This window comes from Carcharhinus amblyrhynchos, chromosome 2 (genome assembly GCF_965287045.1).
Source record: "Carcharhinus amblyrhynchos chromosome 2, sCarAmb.v2.hapA, whole genome shotgun sequence".
Lineage (NCBI taxonomy): Eukaryota > Metazoa > Chordata > Chondrichthyes > Carcharhiniformes > Carcharhinidae > Carcharhinus > Carcharhinus amblyrhynchos.
The window spans coordinates 110385896-110411658 of NC_137325.1; the positions used below are offsets into that span (position 1 = coordinate 110385896).

Here is a 25763-nt window from a genome sequence, read left to right on the forward strand (position 1 = left end):
CTGTTTTATCTGTGTTATCTTGAACAATGATGTCCAGTTATAAATTATCATGTATTACAGCTTCTAGGTGCTAATACAAATCAATAATAGTTATTATTTCATTCTGATACATGACGCCTATTTATTTTTAAGTGTTTTAGTAAATATTCTTGGCATCCTTCTTGAGGTATGAAAAATCATAATACCACCATTTTCAACAGCATAAAGCCCATCATATTTCCAACTGAGTGAAAGGAGTGTCATATTGGACTTAAAATGTTGGCCAGTACTTGCTAGCCGATCACCTCAATAGGTCCTACCTGATGGCGTGGGGTGTAGTCAATGTGAAATCCCTTTGACACCGGTGGGACCAGAAGATCCCAACATCGGCGAGTGGCGAGTTGGCCACCTCCCAACATGAGAAACATGTGGCAGAGAGGCCAGAAAATCTCGCCTGTTAACTCTGCTCCTCTTTCTACAGTTGCTGCCAAACCTGCTGATCTTTTCCAGCACTTTCTGTTTTGATTTCAGATCTCCAGCATTCACAGTATTCCACCTTTCGTTTCATAAATTGGCTGACTTGTAATTTGTCAAACTCCTCAACTGTGGTAGAACTGAGTATTTTGTTCTGTTCAGTTTTCTTTATAGCAGTTCTTATGAAGTTTAGTTCTCGACCAGTGACGATAAACCTGTTTGAACAGAACTGTCCTAATAGACTTACCAGATTGTTGTAGGATGTCTACTGCTGAGTTTCTACTAATGGCTTTCTTTTCAGATCTTGGCTTGCAGTTTATCACCTTGTACACCCATGTGTGGCATTAATATTCTAAAACCTGGCATCTTTGAATGTCCAATCTATTTAAAATCCAACCCACTTCAGGCTCTCTCATCCTACTCCAAGTTTTATGTAATTATGCTTAAATTCTCCCACACAAGTGTATCTATCTGCTTGTCTCTCCCTCAGCATGCACTGTAGTTTTTTATTCTGGGATCTGTTGCCTCCATAAGACCATTAGACATAGAAGCAGAATTAGACCACTCGGCCCATCAAGTCTGTGCCGCCATTCAATCATGGCTGATATTTTTTCATCCCCATTCTCTTGTCTTTGCTCCATAACCCCTTATTAATCAGGAACCTAAGTATCTCTGTCTTAAAGACACTCAATGACCTGGCCTCCACAGCCTTCTGCGGCAAAGAGTTCTACAGATTCACTACTCTGTAGCTGAAGAAATTCCTCCTCCATGCTCAAGCTTTTATCTATGTCTGATTCATTACCCCTTACTTTCCATTTATCTGGTTTCCTGATGTCCTGAGCTGGCTCTGTGACATGGTGCAAGGACAAATCCATCAAATTGCGATGTTCAAATGATCCAGGTACCGTTTGCTGATATGGCATGAGGTATTTCTGCTTGTTGCCAATTGAGGTCAACGTAAACATTTCTCAATTTATTTTCATTTCTCAGCACTTCCCTTGAATGTTTTTCGTGATTGTAGGATAGGTGAATGAGGGGATATGGGAACAGGCTGAACACATGGGCTTAGGACTACTAGTGTGGAGGATAAACACTAACATAGATTGAGAATGGTGAAAAGTCTATTTCTGAATAGTGATTTCTACGTAATAGTTTGCTTTAAGATTGTTGCTTCTCTTTGGTGAAGAAATACAGTTGCGTCATTAATTATTCAATGAGACTTGCATTACTTAGATGATTTAAGATGATCTGATTTATGATTTTATTGTACATTGAATCTAGTTTCATGGAATCTTCTGCCTTGTAGGTTTTATCTACACGGGGGAAGTTGTACACCGCATGTTAACAGCTACACAGTACATCGCACCACTGATGGCTAATTTTGACCCAAGTGTGTCCAGGAATTCAACAGTCAGATATTTTGACAATGGTAAGAATTAGACAGAGTGCTTTGAAAACATAAATAAATCATATTTCGTTCTCTAAAATATGACTAGAAATTATTAGGAGAAACCGCTTAGGGTGAGATTGGATGAATAACTGAACAGATATAAATAAATGCTTAGAATGATGATTCTGAAACACTTGTTGAGCTAATAATGCACTGGGCTGATATCTACAAACTGCTGCAGTTGTTTGCCCTTCTTGCTAACACTTGTCATTCTTATCAGCTTAGCTGATTGTACAAGAATGCACAAGAACCTCACCACAGAATTTTCACTGGGGCAACCATCTCCCCGAGGGCTTCCTTCTATTGTGTAGTCAGGAGTGGGCTGCCTGCAGACAATGCTAACTCACAACCCCTTTCACACTGAAGCAGCTCATGGCAGCCTTCAGCAAGATCTAGACAACATCCAGGATTGGGCTGAGAAATGGCAGATACCAGAAGTAGCTAGCGCGTGAGAAAACTGGGCTGAAAGCTGTCAGCCCTGAGGATGGCTTCCTTTGCCATATTTGTAGCTACGCAGTGAAAAAACGTTAAGGGGTAGGTTTCACAACCTCCTGCTTTTTAAAAGATCAAGGCATCCGATCTAGAAAAATAAAAATAGAACCCTCCCCGCCACATGCAACCACCTCCCCCCCCCATGGAATTCCCAAACCCCAGCCCCCCACCACAGAACTAGCCTCCCAATCCCCCAGCACTGCCTCCACAGAGTGTCATGACCCGCTCTCCCATGGAGGCTGTACTCACCTGTGCGCTTCTGATCAGTTCTGCTCACCAGGTGCATGTCATGGAGAACTTGTCGTGATTCATGTTGGCATGAAAGACTAACTTAGCGAGGAGGGACTGCTAATGATATTCAAATCTATGCAAATAGCGATCCTGGTGTTCTACCTCGGGATACCCGGGGTATGTCAGCAGTAGAGGTCAGGAACAATCACCATGGGAACACCTGCTGGCATAAAGACCACTTTGAGACTCCTACGGAACTGTCCGCCCCTGCTACCAATTCCACTCTCTGGAAAACATGTGTCCTCTTCATTGGTTCAAATAAGCAAGGAAGCTAATTACGTTGAGGTCCTTTGAGCTCCTTTCCTGCCTCCTGTTCCCATTGAAGTCAAAGGTTTTCACACTGGAAGTGTCTTTACATATTAATGACTCCTTACCAGCCAACTCTAGAGATAAGTGTCTGACGAAGCTTGAATAAATACAGAAAGGTGCCATATTGTCTGTCCATACCTTTTGGAAAAAGCATTTAGTCTCAATTGAAAGGTTTGGAAACAGAAGTTTAACAAAATAGGGTTCTACCTACTACCTTCAGCTGCAAATAATTGAAAAATGCCTTTTTGCCTTCTTTACCTTCTATAACATGAAAAATGGAAAACTTGTATCATCCAAAATGCTTGTCTGTTGCCAGACAACAGTACCTCTCAACATATTCATTTGTGCACTTTTTTTTGTGTATATTTATATACATTTGTATTTTTTTGTGTGTATAGGTACTGCTTTGGTTGTACAATGGGATAATGTTCACCTACAGGATAACTACGATTTAGGAAGCTTCACTTTCCAGGCCACCTTGCACAATGACGGACGAATTGTCTTTGGCTACAAAGAGGTGAGATATTCAACTACTTTAGAGTCTGCATTGACATTCTTCATTCTTTGGGAAATCAAAGCTACAATGTGCAGAAGCCAATTCTGCCCCACCCCACCCCACCGCCCCCCCGCAAAGCAAGTTGTTTGATCAACCTCATAAAATGGTTGTCAAAGCCAGGTTAGAATGGAGAATTCTTAACCAGCCATTTTGAGTTACATTCAGACCAATGAAGGTTTTCATTTTGTTTGACCTTATTGACCCTATGGTTTGGGTCTTTCTTGTCTCCCAGAATGGAAATGGGCAGGGAGCAGAGCAAATTAATTCCCCAGATCCCTTCCCTCTCTCTAGTTGTAAAGAAATTAAATTTCAAAAGACTCTCTGTTACTCACACGATGAGCCCTTTTTTCTGTGACATTGGCTATCTGTAAAGGGCATTCCACATTCTTCATATCTGAGGCAATGACGACAAGGGGTGATGAAGTCAAAATATTAATTTTCTTCTACATTTTCAAGGAAGATCCTAAGGGAGGAAATGGCTAAATAAAAAGGCCAGAGCCAGTACCATTGCCTCAACACAGAATGTCTTATCATTCTAACACATTAAGAGATTTTAAATCATTCGTTCATTCAGTTTGAGACAGTCTAATTGATTTTTACGAAAAAAAACTGGCCTGTCTCCGCCTCTTATTCCATCCAAACGCAAAACGCTATCTATAAATAGTTGTCAAAACTGAGTACACAGATAAGTGGGGAGGTCTGATTACTCGTATTTTACACTGAGGATGGGCTGATCCATTTTAGCACTCACCACTTGTGACATCATTTTTATCAGCAGTATTTCAATCCATTTATTTTACAGAAAGTAGTTATTTACAAAGAGGACTTTGTTCAAATTGAAGAATCAATCATTCACTGATAAAGTGTGAGCCCAAGGATGGCTGATTCTGAAGTGCGACTTGATTTATAGCCGTGTTATTGTTCAGAATTGTAATACATTTTGCATACAGCAGTATTTTCTGAAGGTAACTGCAGTTGAACTGCTGAGGTAGTTGTACCATTCTGGATTTTTTTTATATTTAACTTTGGGAAGATGCTGTTTCATTCCAAAGTAGCCCCATGTCATCCATAAACAGTAAACTGAAAGCAGCAGAAAATAGCTACTCTTTGTTGGAATGCCTGAAGAAATTACACCCATCCATTCATATTGATTCTTCTGCCCTCCAGATTCCCGTTTCCGTGACACAGATAAACTCGGCCAATCACCCAGTCAAAGTGGGACTCTCAGACGCATTTGTAGTTGTCCACAAAATCCAACAGATTCCCAGTAAGTGAAATTACATTTGTTTTCTTAGCTGACCACATGCTGCGTGAACCATAAGAAACATTAGCTGAGATCTGTGTTCGAGGAAGAAGTTTGCTTTTTAAAATATAGCTAATAGAGTTCTATATTATAAGGAACATTATTTTTGGAAATTGACATTTGCATTTAGTTGCAGAAATGTTGTTGGGCATTTAGACAGTGTGCGTGTGGTACTTTTTAGACATAAGTATTTCCTGCATTATTATGACTCAGTGAAAACAGAGACAGGACAGGAACAGTTGCTCATGGAACTTAAGCCACTTGGAAAGAAGAAATGCAATCATAGAATCATTCAGCACAGAAGGAGCCCATTCAGGCCATCAAACTGGCATCAGTTGACAGTAGTTACTCCGCAACGCTAAAACCATTTCGGTTTCAGATTTGCAGCAGGCTATACAATGTTCAACTTGCACTGTTCATGGAGGAATACCCAGGTTATGAACAGCTGAAATTGCAGATATTCTCAGCCATAGCGTATCGGTGTACACGGAAAATGAGGCCATTAGCATGCAATTTTTACGACACTGTCACTCACCTGAATGGTTAAGTACATTTTGCCTGAGCTACTCCAGTTTCTTTAAATATCTATGTCCTTTTGGTGGCTTTGTGTTTGTGATGTTAAATCAACCAAAGCTCCAGTCAATTACTGTCAAAGTGAAATGAAAGTCTAGTCACCTCAGCTTACTTGTAGTTTCATTGGAATGCTCAGGGAATCTCAATTGCCTGGCCTTTGTCTGCGAGTAACACAATTTATAATTCCTATTGATACTTTTTTTTCATTTAGTTGAATATGATATTGATCTCTCTGGACGTTATCACGCCAAACCTTTCCTAATTCTGCCACGATGGTGCCTTGTGTTGTGTGAAATATAAACTGCGTATTTCAAGCGTGTGCTTCATTAAGAAACATTGAATTCTTCTAATTACTTTGCAAGGTGGAAATTGGGCATTCAGGTAGGATTGGCTGATAAATTCTATAGCCGCACAATTGTGGATGCAGAATGTTGGATCAGGTGGGAAAATCTGTCTGAAACTCACCGGCTTTGCAGATGCCTTTTTCCCGCTTGATTAGACGGCACAGCCAACTGGAGGGGCTGTGCCCAATCACAAAAAAACACCAGGAATCTGAGCGGGGTGCCCTTTTTAAAGGTGGATCTGGTCTCAAAGTTAAATTTAAGGCTCCCTCCCACAGACATGTCCTCCTACCTCTCACTTGCACCCCCACCCCCACCCCCCAAGACATCAGGACTTCCCATGGGGGTGTGAGGGGAAACACCTCCCAAACTTCACACACAGAATAGATCTCCCCCCAATGGAGGAGGATTATCCCATCCCCCTTCCCCCAGCAGAGTGCAATGCCCAAACGTGTCCCTTAACCTTCTGGGGCTACAAGCAGCTCTACACTTGGTGTGGTCGTCACTATTGGCTTCCGCTTTAGAAAACCAGCGCCATGTCACATTCCCAGGGTGGGGGAATAAGAAACGAGATGGGTGGACACTATAGCATCAAGCCCAGTAATCACAGGTAAATTTATTAAAATGTATAGAAATCAGGTTCACGTCCTTTCTGGGCATGAACCTGATAACATCACTGGCGGTGGGAGGAGGGGGTGGGGAAGATCTTGAATTCTTTGGGGCATATCCTAAATTGAGGAACAGGCTGGTTCCATTCTGTAGACAAAGGGTTAGTAGTGGTTCTGTTTGGAAATCAATTGCAAATTGAATTTCCTCAGGCTTCAGTAATAGGGCCATTGTTCTTCACTATTTGTATTAACGATCCGAATGAAAGCGTGAGGTGCATTGTCAATAGCCAGCAGAAAAATTTAAGATGTTGTTATAGAAGGAGTGCAGTGGAGATTTATCAAGCTGATTCCTGGGATGGCAGGTGTGCCATATGAGGAAAGATTAAGTCGGCTAGGATTATATTCATTGGAGTTTAGAAGAATGAGAGGGGATCTCAAAGAAACTTATAAAATTTGAACAGAATAGATTCAGAAAGAATGTTCCCAATGGTGGGGCAGACCAGAACTAGGGGTCATAGTTTGAGGATATGGAGTAAACCTTTTAGAACTGAGGTGAAGAGAAATTTCTTTATCCGGAGGGTGGCGGATATGTGGAATTCACTGCTACGGAATGTAGTTGAAGCTGAAATGTTGTCTGATTTCAAGAAGAAATTAGATAGAGCTCTTGGGGCCAAAGGGATCAAGGAATATGGGGAGAAGGGAGGATCAGGACATTGAATTTGATGATCAGCCATGATCAAAATGAATGGCGGAGCATCTCAAAGAGCCGAATGGCCTGTTCCTTGCTTCGATGTTGGGTGGGATTTTATGGACTCGCTCATCCCGAAACTGTAAAATCTCACCCAAAGTCAATGGACCTTTCCATGGTCCACTCCTCACCTGCTCTGCTTCCTGTGGCAAGCAGGACGGTAAAACTCTAGTAGTTATGTTATAAATCCGGATGGGAAAGCAAGATTGTAATCTCATCTAAATGTGGTGACAGAATAGCTTGCCAAGGACTGTCTCAGAATTGTATTTCTCCCCTGGATAGGCCCACCTTTTGTGCAACTGATGTTTTGAATTTGCTAGAAACTGTGTGGCTTCTACAGGATGGAGGGTCATGATGCTTAACGCAGCACTACCTTACGGTGAGCCAGCTGGTACTTTCCTGTCTATCAATTTTCTACAAGTCGGGTTAGGTGACTACAATGGATTACCAATGGTTATCGTATTTTCAAAACATCTTTATCAAGCCAAAAAACACGATTTATGTTTCTCATATGGAGCAGACATTGGGATGGAAGGTTGCACAGTAATATATTAGCTGTTCCAAGCCTACCACAATTATATTTTTCAAAACAAATGGCTACTTCGAGGATATATAGACTGAGGAAAATTTTACACTGCCACAGACTGGAGGGTGAGGGATGACCTGTTGCTACTTGCATTTGGCAGCAAAGTCAAAGAGCTCATGTAATCTGCAGATATCGACCAGGAAACAATCACCCTAGAGAATGAACTAGCCTCTACCTAATTAATAATGTTTCCACAATTTGCATTTAGATTCCACAATTTTTAATTGAAAACTAAATTAGATGCAAGCTAAGTGTTAAGCTAGATGTGTGGGAGAGAGACTTATAGGTTTCTGGAATGGATAAAGTATATGGGCTTGAAAGGACTAATGTGAAAAGTCTTCAGCATTCAAGTGTAATGATTTTTAGTAAAATTCTGCAGTTTGAACAAACAATGCTCAAAGTGATGCCTGAGGAAAAAATGTACTTCCAGCGTTCTACATCGTAAGATCAGTCAGGTTTATAAGGAAACAGAGGAAAGGCAGCTAATCATGTGGTATTATAAAATCAAAATATGTGGTTGAGTAAGATTAACTCCAACTAGTTTTATTGATTGTGTTGGTTGAGGCCAGTACCATTTTAAAAAGAAGAAATCTGAAATCCCACTTATTTATTGAAAGAATGAAGCCACAAAATTCTGCAGTTTAACACTGAAGAGTTTTTAAAATACATGAGTCAAACAAAGCAAGCTCTAAGTATTACCTTGAGTTATCACCTATACTCTAAAACACGGAATCAAAGTAAATTAAAACACAATTAGCAGGCAAGTTGTGGTTGATTGTAAATTGTAAATTACATGTTAAATGGCAGATAGAACTAGGACAGATCTCACAAATTTGTTCAGCAGTCCATCTAGCATGTATATCATCAATCTCAGCCACAAAGTCCTTATTTACTCTGTGTCTTCCTCACAAAGAATTTCAGCTGCTCTTCTTTTAAGATTGAACCAGATCCTCAGCTGACAGCAAAGCAAAACTAACTCGAATCCTGTGGGCATGATCTTCACTGGGAATGACGCACGTCTGCAGAACCTTCTCAATTCTGCTTGCAATGGTTTGGATAGTGTGGATTCACCAATGTTATCTTCAAATGGCAGAACCAGCTGCAGTAACCATGATCGGGATTCTCTGCCAGCGCGCGCTGTGGATGAGCAAATGGCAATTTAGGTGGAGAATCTTGCGAGATGGCTAAAATGAGAATCTCGATGGCAAGATCTTGCTCTCTGATTTTCTCCGTCCCCCTCGGTGGTTCCCGCCCAGAAAGGATGACAACTACATTTCAAAACATTTTAACAAATTTAATTATGCTTAAAGGGGTTTCGCACCACATGTTCCCCCACATTAAGAAATCCCCCCTCTCCAATATGACGTAATGTCAGCAAGTTTGAAAACTGCTTTTGCAAAACATGAAGTAGTCAAGGCACACCTGTCTGAGGCGGGGGGGGGTGGGGGGGGGGTGCGCAAAGGTTCTCCAAAAGAGAGGGACATACCAGCATCCTGGCACCCTGGCAGTATCAGCCTGGCGATGACAGGGTAGGTCTTCTGGGATGCGCCAGTGTGGGGGGTGGGGTCCCGTATGTGTAGGGGGGCTTCCCTATATCCAGTATTCTTTTCAGTGCAGATCTGTGCGCCCTTTAAAAAGGATGCCTCAATTGCTGCATTGCCACCTCTGTCAGGCTCTGCCCTATTCGCGTGTTGGTGAAAACTGCACCTCCAGATTTTCTATGCACAAAGTGCCATAGAATCTGGAGAGAAAACTAGGCTGTGCAGTTGAAGATCTACATGCCGGTTTTCCTGCCTCAGGCAGCACCCTGTGCACAGAGATACGGTGCAGGGTGGCACAGATTTTGGACCTGAATATTGAAAAGCACGCAACTTTTAAGAAGGGCAGTAAGTTAGGAAAAGGTAGTTCTTTTAACTAAAGATGGTCTTAGCACAATAGTGCGGGATGACCTAAATTCAGGAATCTAGGGCATAGAAGTGGTTTGGACAGAGAATGATAAAGGCAAGAAGTCACATGTGGGAGTAAAGTGCAAACTCCCTAACAATTATCACAGGGTAGGTTGGACTAGAGACACAGAGGCTTACAGCATGAAAACAGGCTCTTCAGCCCAACTTGTCCATGCCGCCTTTTGTTTTAAACTCCTAAACTAGCACCAATTGCCTGCATTTGTCCCATATCCCTCGATACCCATCTTACCCATGTAATTGTCTAAAAGCTTTTAAAAAACAAAATTCTACCCACCTCTACTATTATCTCTGGCAGCTTGTTCCAGACACTTACCACCATCTGTGTGAAAAAATTGCCCAGCTGGACACTTTTGCATCTCTCACCTCTCACAATAAACCTATGTCCTCTAGTTTTAGACTCCCCTACCTTTGGGAAAAGATATTGACTTTCTAGCTGATCTGTGCCCCTCATTATCTTATGGACCTCTATAAGCTCACTCCTCAGCCTTCTGCGCTCCAGAGGAAAAAGGCCCAGTCTATCAAGCCTCTCCTTATGACTCAAACCATCAAGTCCCTGTAGCATCCTAGTAAATCTCTTCTACACTCTTTCTAGTTTAATAATATCTGTTCTATAATAGGGTGACCAGAACTCTACACAGAATTCCAAGTGTGGCCCTACCAATATCTTGCACAACTTCAACAAGGCCTGTATTGTGTGTTCTTACCAATGAAACCAAGCATGCTGAATGCCTTCTTCACCACTCTGTCCAGCTGTGACTCCACTTTCAAGGAGCTATGAACATGTACCTCTAGACTTCTTTGTTCTGTAACTCTCCCCAATGTTGTAGCATTAACCGAGTACCATTAACTTGCCCTGGTTCAATCCACCAAAATGCATCACCTCGCATTTATCTAAATTAAACTCCATCTGCCTTTCATTAGTCCACTGGCCCAATTGATCAAGATCCCATTGCAATCCAAGATAACCTTCTTCACTGTCAACTATGCCATCAATCTTGGCATCATCTGCAAACTTACTACCCATGCCTCCTATATTCTCATCCAAATCATTAATATAAATGACAAATAACAGTGGGACCCAGCACCGATCCCTGAGGCACACTGCTGGTCACAGGTCTCCAGTTTGAAAAACAACCTTCTATAACCACCCTCTGGCTTCTGTCACCAAGCCAGTTTTGTATCCATTTAGCTACCTCACCCTGGATCCCGTGAGATTTAACCTTATGCAACAATCTATTATGCAGTACCTAGTCAAAGGCAGCTAACAAAATGAGTATCAAAGAAGAAATAGTGAGAGCTTGTCAGAAAGGTGCAGCGATTATCATGGGGGGTTTGAATCTACATATGGACTGGAATAAGCAGATGGGCAAAGCCAGCATAGATGATGAATTCATGGAATGTTTTTGGGATAATTTCTTACATAATTACCACATTTTGGCGCAAACAAGGTGGAGCAAACCTTACTAGATCTGTTATTGTGCAATGAGATAGGATAAATCAACAATCATAGCAAAGGCACACAAAGGTAGCAGAAATCATAAACTCACTTTACGTTCAGTTTGACGGAGAGAAGTGTAAGTTCAAGACTAGTATTTTAAACTTAAATATGGGCAATTATGTGGGAATGAAAGCAATACTAGCTAAGGTGAACTGGTAAGTGAGGTTAAGGGATAGGTGAACAGAGATGCAATGGCAGACATTTAAAGGGATACTTCAGAATATGTAGAATACAAACCAGCATCCGTGGTTAACTAAAAAAGTTAAAGTCAGCATCTTCAAACTTAAAGAAAAGACATATAATTGTGTAAAGGTGGATGGCAGCTCAGAAGATAGGACAGAATATAAAAAATAGCAAAAAGTGACTAAAAGGTCAATGAGGAGGGAAAAATTAGAGAGTTAGCTAGAAATATAAAGACTGATATTAAAGATGCTATCGATACTTAAGAAAGAAAAGAAATAACAAAGTGAGTGTTGGTCCATTGCAAGTGAGTTTGGGGAGTTAATAATGGAAAATAAGCAGATGGCTGTGAATTAAAAGAGTATTTTGCATCAATTTTCCCTAAAGAGGATACTAATAACAAATCCCAGAAATAGCTCTAAATCAGGAAATGGGAGGGAGGGAGGAACTCAAGAAAATTACAATCACCAGGGAAGTGGTGTTGAATAAATTGTTGGAGCTGCAGCTGACAAAGCCCTAGGGGCTGAAGGATCCTAGGATTTTAAAAGAAGTGTCTAGTGAGATAGTTGGTGTGTTGGTCTTAATTTTCCAAAATTCATGAGATTTGGGGAAGGTTCCATTAGATTGAAAAATAGTTAACATAACTCTTTTATTCAAAAAGAGAGGGAGACAGAAAGCAGGAAACTACAGGCCAGTTAGATCAACATGCCACAGTGAAAATGTTAGAAGCTATTATTAAAGAGGTTATAACAGGGCACTAAGATAAATTCAAAGTGATTCGGCATAATTAACATCATTGATTCAATGGGGGTGATTCTCCAGGCCCCCTGCGCTGCTCAAGTAGTGCAGTGGGCAGGGAGACATCAGTGTGGGGCCTGGCCGATCGTGAGTGTCCCAGACAATGTTCTTGAACATAATCAGCCCTGTGTCAGAAATAAGTACGAGGCTGATGATCATATGGAAATTTGAATTTCAGTAAAGTTTAAAGTTTATTTATTGCTGTCACAAGTAGGCTTACATTAAACTACAATTTGATTTGATTTATTATTGTCACATGTATTAACATATAGGGAAAAGTATTGTTTCTTGCAAGCTAGAAACTAGAGAGTGTAAAATGTAGTGCTACAGTCATAGCTAGGGTGTAGAGAAATGTCAGGTAAGTCCATTCAAAAGTCTGACAGCAGCGGGAAAGAAGCTGTTCTTGAACCAGTTGGTATGTAAGCTCAGACTTTTGTATCTTCTTCCCGAAGAAAGAAGGTGGGAGAGAGAATGTCTGGCATTCATGGGGTCCTTACTTATGCTGGCTGCTTTGCCAAGGCAGCGGGAAGTGTAGGCAGAGTCAATGGATGTTTGCGTGATGGTTTGGGCTGCATTCACAACCTTTTGTTGTTTCTTGCGGTCTTGGGCAGAACAGGAGCCATACCAAACTGTGATACAACTAGAAAGAATGCTTTCTATGATGCATCTGTAAAAGTTGCTTAGAGTCGTAGCTGACATGCCAAATTTCCTTAGTCTTCTGAGAAAGTAGGGGTGTTGGTGGGCTTTCTTAACTATAGTGTCGGCATGGGAAGGCCAGGACAGGTTGTTGGTGATCTGGACACCTAAAAACTTGAAGCTCTCGACCCTTTCCATTTCGTCCCCATTGATGTAGGCAGGGGCATGTTCTCCTATACGCTTCCTGAATTCAATGACAATCTCCTTCATTTTGTTGACATTGAGGGAGAGGTTATTGTCGCCATACCAGTTCACAGATTCTCTGTCTCAGACCTGTACTCTGTCTCGTCATTGTTTGAGATCCAACCCACTATGATGGTGTTGTCAGCAAACCTGAAAATCAAATTAGAGAGGAATTTGACCGCACAGTCATAGCTGCATAAGGAGTATTGTAGTTATTGTTTCAGTAGTCTCCGAGCTCGCTAGTGTCTCCCACCCCACTGGGAAAAGATCCCATCAGTGGGGATTAAAGTTGGTGTCCATCAAAGGGGACCAGGCATGATCACCCCGTTGGTGGACATAGAGGCCATTGAGGCCCCCTTGGGAGGTTGGCAGTGCCATGGGGTGGGGCTGGGGGGACGGGGCCTTCCGGGAGCAGGGCCAATCTATGGTTTTGGGGATTGCTGCGCCCTCTGCATTAGGGATCGGTGGGAGAGGAAGGGAGGAGAGCTATCGAGGTTGCAATAGGGGGCGCGGGAGGGATTGGGGCTAGCCATAGGGGAGGCTGATGAACAGGCCCCAACATGTTTAACCAATTTATTGGAGCTAGTTGAAGATGTACCACATGCAGTGGATAAAGGGGAAGCAGCGATATACTGTTCTTAGATTTCCAGAAGGCATTTGATAGGGTGCCACATTAAAGATTATTGTGGAAAATAAAAGTGTAGGGGGTAACATATTGGCATGGATAGAAGATTAGCTAGCTAACAGGAAACAGAGAGTAGCCATAAATTGGTATTTTCCATATTGACAGCATGTGGGATGTAGTGTACTGCATGGATCCGTGCTGGATCTCAATCCTTTACAATTTATATCAATGATTTGGATGAAGGAATCTTTGGTATGGCTGCTAGGTTTGCAGATGAGACAAAGTCAAATAGGAAAATAAGTTGTGGAGAAGGCATAAGGAGACTGCAAAAAGATATTGATAGGTTAGGTGAGTGGGCAAAATTCTGGCAAATGGAGTATAATGCGGAAATTGTGACCTTGTCCATTCTGGCAGGACATAGAAGCTTATTATCAAAATGGTGAGAGATTGCAGAGCTCTGAGGTGCAGAGGGATCTGTTGCATGATCGCAAAAGGCACAGCAAGTAATTAACAAAGTTAATAGAATGTTATTATTTATTGCAGGGCAATTGAATATGAGAATAAGGAGGTCACACATCAGTTAGCCAGGTGACACCACATCTGAAATACTGTGTACGATATTGGACTCCTTATTTAAGGAAAAATGTAAAATCATCGGAAGAAATTCAAAGAAGGTTTACTAAATTAATACCTGGAATGGGTGAGTTTCACAGAATCCCTACAGTGCAGAAGGAGGCCATTCGGCCCTTCAAGTCTGCACAGATCACAATCCCACCCAAACCTTAGTCCTGTAACCCCACAGATTTACCCTGCTAATTCCCCTAACACTAGGGTCAATTTAACATGGCCAATTAACATAACCTGCACATCTTTGTACTGTGGGAGAAAATTGGACACACAAAGGAAACCCACACAGACATGGGGAGAATATGCAAGCTCCATGCAGACAGTGATCTGAGGCTGGAATTGAACCTGGGTACTTGATGCTGTGAGGTAACAGTGCTGACCACTGTGTCACCATGCCATCCTTGTCTTATGAGGAAAGGCTGAACTGCAGTTCAGAAGAGTAAGAGACAACTTGATTGAAACCTTTAAGATCCTGAGGGGTCTTGACAAGATGAATGTGGAAAAGATGTTTCCTTGTAGAAGAATCTAGAAGTAGGGGCCACTATTTAAAAACAAGGAACCACCCACTTAAAAATAATTGAGGAAACTTTTTTTCTCTCAGAGGCTTGTGAGACTTTGGAATTCCCCTCCTCAAAATGTGCTTGAGGCAGAGCCTTTGCATATCTTTCAGGCAGAAGTAGGAAGATTTTTAATAAGGGGGTGAAAGGTTGTCAAAGGTAGGCAGGAATGTGAAGCTGGGGCTGAAATTAGATTAGTCATGATCTTGGTGAGTAGCAGGGCAAGCTCAACTGCTGAGTGGCCTATTGCTGCTCCTAATTCATATGTTTGCAAAACATTTAATAAAGGAGATGAGGTAACTTGTAGAATATTAATTCTGTTTCTGTGTACCTTCTATTCTTTTTCATCAACAACTACAGACAAAAGTATTGAAATTGGATTGTTAAGCCAGCCAAATACATGATTGATATTTATTGCTTATTCTTGTACTTTTGAATTGGGTAGAAATTTACATCCGCTACCACAGAGCCAATTCTATGCCCAGGGATGGATAGTAAAATATGTGGATGAATAAATATCTGTTAATTCAGAGAATAGTCTTCCCTGAGGAGATTAAACGGTAACTACTGTAGATGTAAAAGATCATCCAGCACAAAGCAGCAGAGAATAAATTAGCCCACTTTTTTGGAACCCCATGCATCATCATAAACATTCACCCCCTCTATCACCAGTGCACAGTGGCAGCAGTGTGCACTATATGCAAGATGCACTGCAGCAATTCACCAAAGTTCTTTTAACAGCACTTCCAAACTCACAACTCATACCTAGATGAATAAGGACAACAGTTGCATGGTAACACTACCATCTACAAGATCCCCTCCAAGTCACACACCATCTTCATTTGAAAAATATTAGCATTGCTTCATTATTACTGAGTCAAAATCCTGAAACTCTGTTCCTAACAGCACTATATACCTACAGTGTACAGTGGTTGGAGAAGGTGACTCACCACCACCTACTCAGGGCAATTGGACATGGGCAGTAAATACTGGCCTTGCCAGTGATACCCACACACACCCTGTGACAAAAGATACAGATCAAAATTAGGCAGGGGAATTCTCCCGCTGTCTGAACTAATACACATTTGCCCTTCCTTCTAGCAACACCATTGAAACACGTCATTCAATCATTTATTTCATGGCTGTTTCTAGGACTTTGCCATGCATGATTTAACTGCTACGATTTAATTTGATTTGATTTGATTTGATTTATTATCATCACATGTATTGGTATACAATGAAAAGTATTGCTTCTTGCACGCTATACAGACAAAGCATACTGTACATAAGGAAGGAAAGAAGAGAGTGCAGAATGTAGTATTACATTCATAGCTAGGGTGCAGAGGAAGACCAACTTAATACAAGGTAGGTCCATCAGAAGTCTGACGGCAGCAGGAAAAAAGCTATTCTCGAGTCGGTTGTTATGTGTCCTTAGACTTTTGTATCATTTTCCCAATGCAAAAAGGTGAAAGAGAAAATGTCTGGGGTAGGTAGGGTCTTTGATTGTGCTGGCTGCTTAGCCAAGGCAGTGTGAAGTGTAGACTGAGTCAGTGGATAGAAGGCTGGTTTGAGTGATTGACTGGGCCTCATTCATGACCCTTCGTAGTTTCCTGTGGTCTTGGGCAGAGCAGGAGCGATACCAAGCTGTGATACAACCAGAAAGAATGCTTTCTATGGCGCATCTGTAAAAGTTGGTAACAGTTGGACATGCCAAATTTCCTTAGTTTTTTGAGAAGGTAGGGGTGTTGTTGGGCTTTCTTAACTATAATGTTGGCATGGGGGGACCAGAACAGGTTGTTGCTGATCTGGACACCTAAAAACTTGAAGCTCTCAACCATTTTGACTTCATCCGCATTGATGTAAACAGGGGCATGTCCTGTACTATGCTCCCTGTATTTAATGACTATAGAACATAGAACATAGAACACTACAGCACAAACAGGCCCTTCGGCCCACAAGTTGCGCCGATCACATCACCTACCAACCTACAGACCTATCTATAACCCTCAATCTCATTAAACCCCATATACTCATCCAGAAGTCTTTTAAAAGACCCCAGCGAGTTCGCCTCCACCACCACTGACGGCAGCCGATTCCATTCACTCACCACCCTCTGAGTGAAAAACTTACCCCTAACATCACTTCTGAACCTCCCTCCCCGCACCTTAAATCTGTGTCCTCTCGTAGTGACCATTTCAACCTGGGGAAATAGCCTCTGAAGATCCACCCTATCTATTCCTCTCAACATTTTATAAACTTCTATCAGGTCGCCTCTCAACCTTCGTCTCTCCAGGGAAAAGAGTCCCAGCTCCCTCAACCTAACTTCATAAGGCATGCCTCCCAGTCCAGGCAACATCCTTGTAAATCTCCTCTGCACCCTCTCAATAGCTTCTACATCTTTCCTATAGTGAGGCGACCAGAACTGCGCACAATACTCCAAATGAGGCCTGACAAGGGTCTTATAAAGTTCCAGCATTACCTCCCGACTCCTAAACTCAATCCCTCGATTAATGAAGGCCAGTACACCATACGCCTTCTTGACCACCTCCTCCACCTGCGAGGCCGATTTAAGAGTCCTGTGGACCCGGACCCCAAGATCCTTCTGCTCCTCAACACTACTCAGACTTGTGCCCTTGATAGTGTACTCGTTCATCCCGTTGGTTCTGCCAAAATGGACGACTACACATTTATCCGCGTTGAAGTCCATCTGCCACTTCTCCGCCCAGTCCTGCATCCTATCTATGTCCTGCTGCAACTTTTGCCATCCTTCCAGATCATCCACAACACCACCGACCTTCGTGTCATCAGCGAACTTACTTACCCATCCCTCCACTTCCTCATCCAGGTCATTTATGAAAATGACAAACAACAAGGGTCCCAGAACAGATCCTTGAGGCACTCCGCTGGTGACTGACCTCCATTCAGAAAAAGCCCCATCCACAACCATCTATCTCCTTCAATTTCTTGACATTGAGGGAGAGATTATTGTTGTAACACCAGTTCACCAGATTCTCTCTCTCTTTCCTGTACTCCATCTCGTCATTGTTTGAGATCTGACCCATTATGCCGGTATCATCAGCAAATTTGAAAATCGAGTTGGAGGGGAATTTGGCCACACAGTCATAGGTGTATAAGGAGTAAAGTAACGGGCTGAGAATGCAGCCTTGTGGGGCACCAGTGTTCAGGATGATCGTGGAGGAGATGTTGTTGCCTATTCTTACTGATTGTGGTCTGTGCGTTAGGAAGTTCAGGGTCCACTCACAGAGGGAAATCCTGAGGCCCAGGCCATGGAGTTTAGAGATGTGTTTCATTGGAATAATAGTGTTGAAGGCTGGGCTGTTGTTGATAAATAGAGTCTGACATGGGTGTTCTTGTTATCTAAGTGCCCCAGGGTTGAGTGCAGGGCGAGGGAGATGGAGTCTGCTGTGGACCTGTTGTGGTGATAGGTAAATTGTAATGGATCCAGTCCATCTGGGAAGCCGGAATTTATTTGCGCCATGACCAACATTTTGAAGTACTTCATAATGATGGATGTCAGAGCCACCAGACGACAGTCGTTTAGGCACTTGAAGCAGATGGGGACCTCAGATTGGTGTAAAGAGAGGTTGAAGATGTCTGTGAACACCCCTGCCAACTGATCCACGCAGGATCTGAGTACTCATCCATCCAGGCCAATCACTTTCTGTGGGTTGACCTTCAAGAAAGCTGCTCTGACTTTTGTAATGGTTAATCTCAGCTGTGGGTCCTTCTGAGGTTTCTAGGGTGGAGGGCATACTCTCACTGACCTCTTGCTCAAAAATGACATAGAATGCATTAAGCACATCAAGGAGGGGTGCATTGGTGCCAGTGATTCAACATGCTTTCATCTTGTAGGCTGTCATGTCTTGCAGAGCTTGCCATAGTTGGTGGGTCCATGTGGTTAGCCTGGGATTCTAGTTTGGTCCTGTATTGTCTTTTGACATCTTTGATGGATCTCTGTAGATCATATCTGGATTTCTTGTATATACAGTAAAAAGTCTGACAACACCAGGTTTTACCTGGTGTTGTCAGACTTTTTACTGTGTTTACCCCAGTCCAACGCCGGCACATCCACATCATTTCTTGTATATGTCAGGACAGGCTGACTTGAACTTCAGCAAGTAGTAGATATTCCTGTTCATCCATGGTTTCCGGTTGGGAAACATGCAGATTTGTTTCTTTAGCTCACAGTCTTCTGCACACTTATTATTGAAGTCAGTTACTGAAGAGGCGTATTCGTTCAGGCTAGTTGCAGAGATTTTACATACTGACCAGTTTACTGACTCAAAGCAGTCCCATAGGAGATCATCCAATTTTTTAGACTAACATTGCAAACTTTCTTTAACAGATTGTCCCATTTCAGTTTTTGCTTGTAAGCTGGAAGCAAGAGCACAGCCTTGTGGTCTGATTTGCCAAAGTGTGGGTGGGTGATGGAGCAGTAGGCATGTTTGATATTTGTGTAGCAGTAGTCTAGAATGTTTGGGCCTCTGGTGGAACAGAAACATGGTATCTTGGTAGGACGCTCTTGATTGAATTCCCTGGCCACAATGAACAAGGCCTCAGGATGTTTCGAATGTTACAACAGAAAAGACGCTCTGTGGTTGGAAAACGCGGTACAAAAATGCAAACTCTTCTTTTATCACAATTTAAAGGAAACTCACACACAGACTGTGCAAACTCTGCTCAGACAGTGACCCAAACCAAGAATCAAACCCAGGTCCCTGACACTGTGAGGCAGCAGTGCTAACCACTGTGCCACCAAGCCATCCATATGTTGCTGGTGTGAATATTTAACCTTTTGTTGTTTAACAGGCTGAAAAAAAAACACTTTGAGCCAGTTTTTGTTCAATGAAAGATCAACTAAATTGTTCAATGCTCTCTTGCACATGAGTTGGAAGGACAAAAAGATAGAAAGGGCATTGTTATGAACAAACTGCAAACACATCAGTGCAAAACTATAACCTTTCAATAGTACCTTCTACATTGCAGACGTACGCAGAAGAACCATTTATGAATACCACCGAGTTGAACTGCAGATGTCAAAGGTCACAAACATGTCGGCTGTTGAAATGATCCCTCTCGCCAGTAAGTAGCAATTTGTCAACATTGAAATTTCAGTAGCTGTGTTGTAAAAGTTGCCTATTTTGAGCATCATATTGGGAAAAAAGCAGTAAGGTAGACGTGTCCAGTTATTTCTTAATTGTTCTTTGAACATGCACCGCACAGCAAAACTGCATTTACTGCTCATCTGTAGTTGCCCTGAGGTGGTCCTTTCTTACGAATGTCCTTATGCCGTCCTTTGCTCTCAGGGCTACCCTCCCTCCATTGCCATTATTCAATTAATAAAATCTGAAATTTAACAGATAGTCTCAGTAATGTTGGCCATTAAACCATTGTTACTTGTCATAAAAACCCATCTGGTTCACTCCCCATTGGTAAGGAATATCTGCCATCTTTACCTAGTCAGGCCTCTATCTGACTCCAGACCCATAGTAATGTGGGTGACTCTTGAATGTGCTCTGAAAAGCTGATCAAACCACTGAATTGTATTAAGCTGTTCCCAAGTCTAAGAGGAATGGAACTATATGGACTATACCCGGGCACCAGAATCAACAATGAAAAACCTAGCCCCATCATCACTTCAACGTCCTTTTTACTAACATTTGGGGCTTGTGGCAAAATTGTGAGAGCTATCTCACTAGTCAAATAGCAGTCTGACATGGTTAAACTCACTGAATCGTATCTTACTGATCTCCTGATTCCTCAAAGCCTGTCCATCATCTAGTTAGGAGTGTAATGGAGTACTCTCCACTTGCCTGGATAAATGCAGCTCCAAAACACTCAAGAAGCTCACCACCAACCAAGATAAAGCAACCCACTTGATTGGCACCGCATCTGTCACCTCCAACATTCACTCCCTTGATCACCAACAAATAGCGGCAATGTGTGCCACCTACAAAATGCACAGCAGGCTCCTTCAATGGTACTTTCCATATCTGTGACCTCTACCACCTAGAAGGACACGGAGGCAAGTGAACACCAGCATTTTCAAGTTCCCCTTCAAGCCAGACATCATCCTGACTTGGAACTACATGCCTGTTCCTTCACTCTCGCTGGGCCAGACTCCTGCAACTCCTGCCCTTAACAATACTGTGGATGTTCCTACAACGCGTGAACTGAAGTGGTTCAAAATGATGTTCACTATCACCTTCTCAGGGGCAATTAAGATGGGCAATAAATGATGATCAAGCTAATGATGCTCCATGGACAAATAAATAAAAAACACAATGGCCCTCTGCAGCTGAATAATCTTGCTGTCTGGCATCTGGCACTCTATCCTCCTACCTTAACTTCGGTACTGTTCTGAACAGTGATTCATTACATCTTTATTGGGGAGAGGGAATTCTGACTATCCTTTGAAGAACAAGTTCTTCTTAGTTTCAATCCTTATTGGCCTAAATTGAATTTTAAAATGATGCCCTCTCGTTCTGGATATACCCAGCAAAGGAGTTGGTTCCATCACTTTAAATACCTGTACCGATCACCCATCAGCTCACTGAACTCAAGAAAATACGAGCCAAGTTTTTGCAACCTATCCTCAAATAGTAACCCCAAAAGATTTGAGCGAACTTTGTGTTCAACTGGAGGAGCGTCTGCTTTTTTCATCTTCAAATGATAAAAATGAAAGCAGAATGCAAATCTCAAGTGGTGAGCTCAAAAACTGAACAGATGACTCTTTGAAGTCAAAATTGCTTTAAAAGTTATCTCTGCTGCCTCCTGTTAATAATCCTGATCATTCATAGCAGAGAAGACTTTAATTGTTAGTCATTTTCGTCTCAACGTTAGCTATTGAAATAATTTCAAATGACAGTTTTGTTCCAGGATTTTGCTCTCCTGCACTTCTGTCCTGATATTTTTTCTCTCTATTATTCCCAGCTTGTCTCCAGTACAGAGATTGCTCTGCCTGTGTCAATGCACAGATTGGCTTTAACTGCACCTGGTGTGACAAGCTCCAGAGGTAAGACAGCTGTTCTGAGAGAACAGTGCCACAAGCAGATTCAAATCGTTTCACTAAATGGTGCTGAAATTGTTGGAAAGGAGGACCTACTGTAACTTCTATTTTATGGCCAGGTGGCACAGTGGTTAGCACTATTACCTCACAGCACCAGGATCCAGGTTCAATTCCTGACTTAGGTGACTGTATGGAGTTTGCATATTCTCCCCGTGTCTGCATGGGTTTCTTCCAGGGTACTCCAGTTTCCTCCCACACTCCAACGATGTGCAGATTAGGTCGACTGGGAATGCTAAATTGCCCCTTAATGTCGGGGGATTAGTAGGGTAGAAACGTGGAGTTACGGGGATGGGGCCTGGATGGGATTCTTGTCAGTGCAAGCTTGATGGGTCAAATGGCCTCCTTCTGCACTGTAGATGTTCTATGATTCTTTGTCTAAATAAATATATTTCCTGATGTGTTGTCACCCGTACTGATCAGTTATATAATTTTGTCTCAGTTGTGTTAGACGGAATCTAATAGTGTTGACAGTCAGACTAGTGTATCAAACTGACATGGCTGATACTTGCATGAGATATTTTGTGCAACTTATTCTTTATTATAGAATCCCTTAGAATAGAATCCTTATAGCGCAGAAGGAGGCCGTTTGGCCTATCAACTCTGCACCAACCACAATCCCACCCAGGCCTTATTCCCATAACCGCTCATATTTACCCTGCTAATCTCCCTGACACTGGGGTTGTGGGAGGAAACCAGAGCATCCAGAGGAAACCCACGCAGACACAGGGAGAATGTGCAAATGCCACACAGACAATGACCTGAGGCTGGAATTGAACCCAAGTCTCTGGCGCTGTGAGGCATTCGTGCTAGCCACTGTGCCACCCTAATATTACAATATTGTTTAATATTAATGTTAAATATTAATATTTAAAACACTGAACTTGTTAGAGTGTTGATCATTTGTTACAATGAATCACAGGACTCACAGCTTGGACTCTAATACTACCCATTGCAAGGTGAGCTGATCAGTCCCCCTTCTCTGAATCCCAAACCCGGTTTTCCTTACACAATGGTTGTTCCTAGAGGTCTCCACCATAGAGGTGCTAGGCTCCTCTTCTCATCCAGTTTCTCCCAGCATCAAGAGTGTTCTTAGTCACGTACACCCATGATCTGGGGTCATCAGTTTGCCCATTGCCAGTTTCAAAGCAGACTGTCCATGTTCTTCCGATCAGTCCTTGCCCAGGAGTCCCGCAGCCACAGTAGTTTCATGGTGACTACTTCTTACTGCACACTGCTTTCTCAGGCTGTTCTGTTAAACTGCAGCTACAGCTGTCCTTGTACTTCTGTAAGGTTAGCTACTTTTTCCATCATGCTTTGTGGATGTTTAGCTGTTCGTCATCCGGCGATAACTGTAAAATCTGCTTATTAAACCAGACCAAAAAATATATCTTTCAAAGTAGATTTGATATAATTCTCAACCACTTGAATGTTATAACTGGAATAATTAAATGTCCCAACATGATTGCAGATTTACTCTAGCACAACATTTACACGTTACTGTTAACATCCAAAGGGGTTTCACAGGAGTGTAACTGGGAAAAATTGAAGATGGTGTGATATGAACAAGGAAGTAAAATCTTGGTAGGGTGATGAGGGTGAGAAGTATAAAACCCAAACATTGGTGAACTAGAAAGCTCTGTAGGTCAACAACACATTTGGAGACAGTGATTTTTACCAGTGACTTGGAAGAGGAGGCTGAAGGGTGGGTTAGTAAATTTACTGATGACACCAAGATTGGTGGAGTAGTGGATGAGGTGGAGGCCTCTAGTAGGCTGCAAAGAGCCATTGAAAAGATGCAGAGTTTTTTTCTTTTTTCTCTTTTCTCTTTTTCTCTTTTCATTCACAGGTTTTAAGTCGGTCCACTTCGTGTCCAACGAGGGGCATACACACAATGGGTCGTACTGGGGCTGCTCTTGGTTGTTCGAGATTGGCCTAGTGCTTCATGTCGTTAGTGTGTGCCTAAACTGGACCAGATACTGGGCAAGACGACAGCTCAGTGACTATCGCTGATTGCTGTGCAGACACATGGATTTGGGCCGGTGTCTGTGGGAGTTTGCGCATTCTCCCCGTGCTTGCATGGGTTTTCTCCGGGTGCTCCAGTTTCCTCCCACACCCCAAAGATGTGCTGTTAGGCTGATTGGCAGGAATAGATTGTCCCTAAATCAGATTCCCTCAATCTGGATGGCCATAAAACATTAGACAGGGGTTGTGGGTGGAGAGGGGGACTGGTGGTGTTGAGATGGCGGTGCGGGCTCGTTGGGCCGAAGGGCCTGTTTCCCGGGCTGATTTTGTTCTTTGTTCTTTTCTTTGGGCCGAAAAGTGGCAGATGGAGTTTAACCCTGACAAGTGCGAGGTGATTCATTTTGGTAGGACAAACTTGAATGCGAATTATAGGGTCAACGGCAGGGTTCTGAAGAATGTGGAGGAACAGAGAGATCTTGGGGTTCATATCCGCAGATCTCCGCAGATCGCTACTCAAGTGGATAGAGCTGTGAAGAAGGCTTATAGTATGTTAGCGTTTATTAACAAGGGGTTTGAGTTTAAGAGCTGTGGGGTTATGCAGCAACTATACAGGACCTTGATGAGATCACATTTGGAATACTGTGTTCAGTTCTGGTTACCTCACTATAAGAAGGATGTGGAACATTGGAGAGAGTGCAGAGGAGATTTACCAAGATGCTGCCTGGTTTGGAGGGTAGGTCTTATGAGGAACGGTTGAGGGAGCTGGGGCTTTTCTCTTTAGAGCAGAAAAGGATGAGAGGCGACTTAATAGAAGTTTATAAGACGATGAGGGGGATAGATAGAGTGGACGTGCAGAGACTATTTCCTCAGGTGGATGTAGCTGTTACTAGGGGGCATAATTATAAGGTTCATGGTGGGAGATATAGGAGGGATGTCTGAGATAGATTCTTTACTCAGAGAGTGGTTGGGGTGTGGAATAGACTGCCTGCTGTGATGGTGGAGTCATTTGGAGTCAAGACCATAAGACCATAAGACATAGGAGCAGAATTAGGCCATTGAGCCTGCTCCTCCATGGCTGATCCTTTTCTCAACTCCATTCTCCTGCCTTTTTCCCATAACCCCTGATCGAGAACCTATCTATCTCTGTCTTAAAGACATGCAATGTCCTGGCCTCCACAGCCTTCTTCAGCAAAGAGCTCCACAAACTCACCACTCCTTGGTTGAAGAAATTCCTCTTCATCTCTGTTTTAAAGAATCATCTCTTTAATCTGAGGTTGTGTCACCTGGTTCTAGTTTTTTCTACCAGTGGAAACATCCTCTCCATGTCCGCTCTATCGAGGCCTTGCAGTGTTCTGTGAGTTTCAGTAAGATCCCCCCTCAACCGTTCCTCATACGACAGGCTCTTCATTCCAGGGATCATTCTTATGAACCTCCCTTGGACCCTATCCAAGAGCTTTCGAAGCACTGCTCCTTCATCAGATTTCTGATTGACAAGGGAGTCAAGAGTTACGGGGTGGGGGGCAGAGGGAGAGGGCAGACAAGATAGTCGAATTGAGACCTCGATCAGTCCAGCCATGATCTTATTGATGGCAGTTCGAAGATCCAAATGGCCAACTTCTGCTCCGAAGTCCAATGTTCCCATGTACTGACAATGTACAAAGTAATAGACTGAGCAGATCAACGTGCTCTGAAATCTAGGTTCAGTGGTGGACACGGAAGTGTGAGTGATTCTCTCTGGGAAATGAGATGACTGAACATGCATTGTCTCGTGCTATTCAACTTATTATTTATGCATACACGTCGGGCATGGCAAATCATGGCAGGGGCCCGCGGGAAATCACCCTCCCCACTGTTACCTCACGGGCTCAGA

The 25763-nt window shown here is 42.7% G+C and overlaps 1 protein-coding gene across 2 annotated transcripts in view; it reads left to right on the plus strand.

Annotated features, from left to right (window-relative positions):
* LOC145357557 (plexin domain-containing protein 2-like) overlaps positions 1 to 25763 on the plus strand; it is a 386160-nt gene that overhangs the window by 258661 nt on the left and 101736 nt on the right. For both annotated transcript variants that reach the window (XM_080211042.1, XM_080211038.1), the window contains 5 exons: positions 1760 to 1882; positions 3394 to 3512; positions 4719 to 4818; positions 19849 to 19944; positions 21796 to 21877. In XM_080211042.1, the coding sequence (XP_080067168.1) occupies positions 1760 to 1882; positions 3394 to 3512; positions 4719 to 4818; positions 19849 to 19944; positions 21796 to 21877 (520 nt within the window). The remainder of the gene's footprint in view (positions 1 to 1759; positions 1883 to 3393; positions 3513 to 4718; positions 4819 to 19848; positions 19945 to 21795; positions 21878 to 25763) is intronic.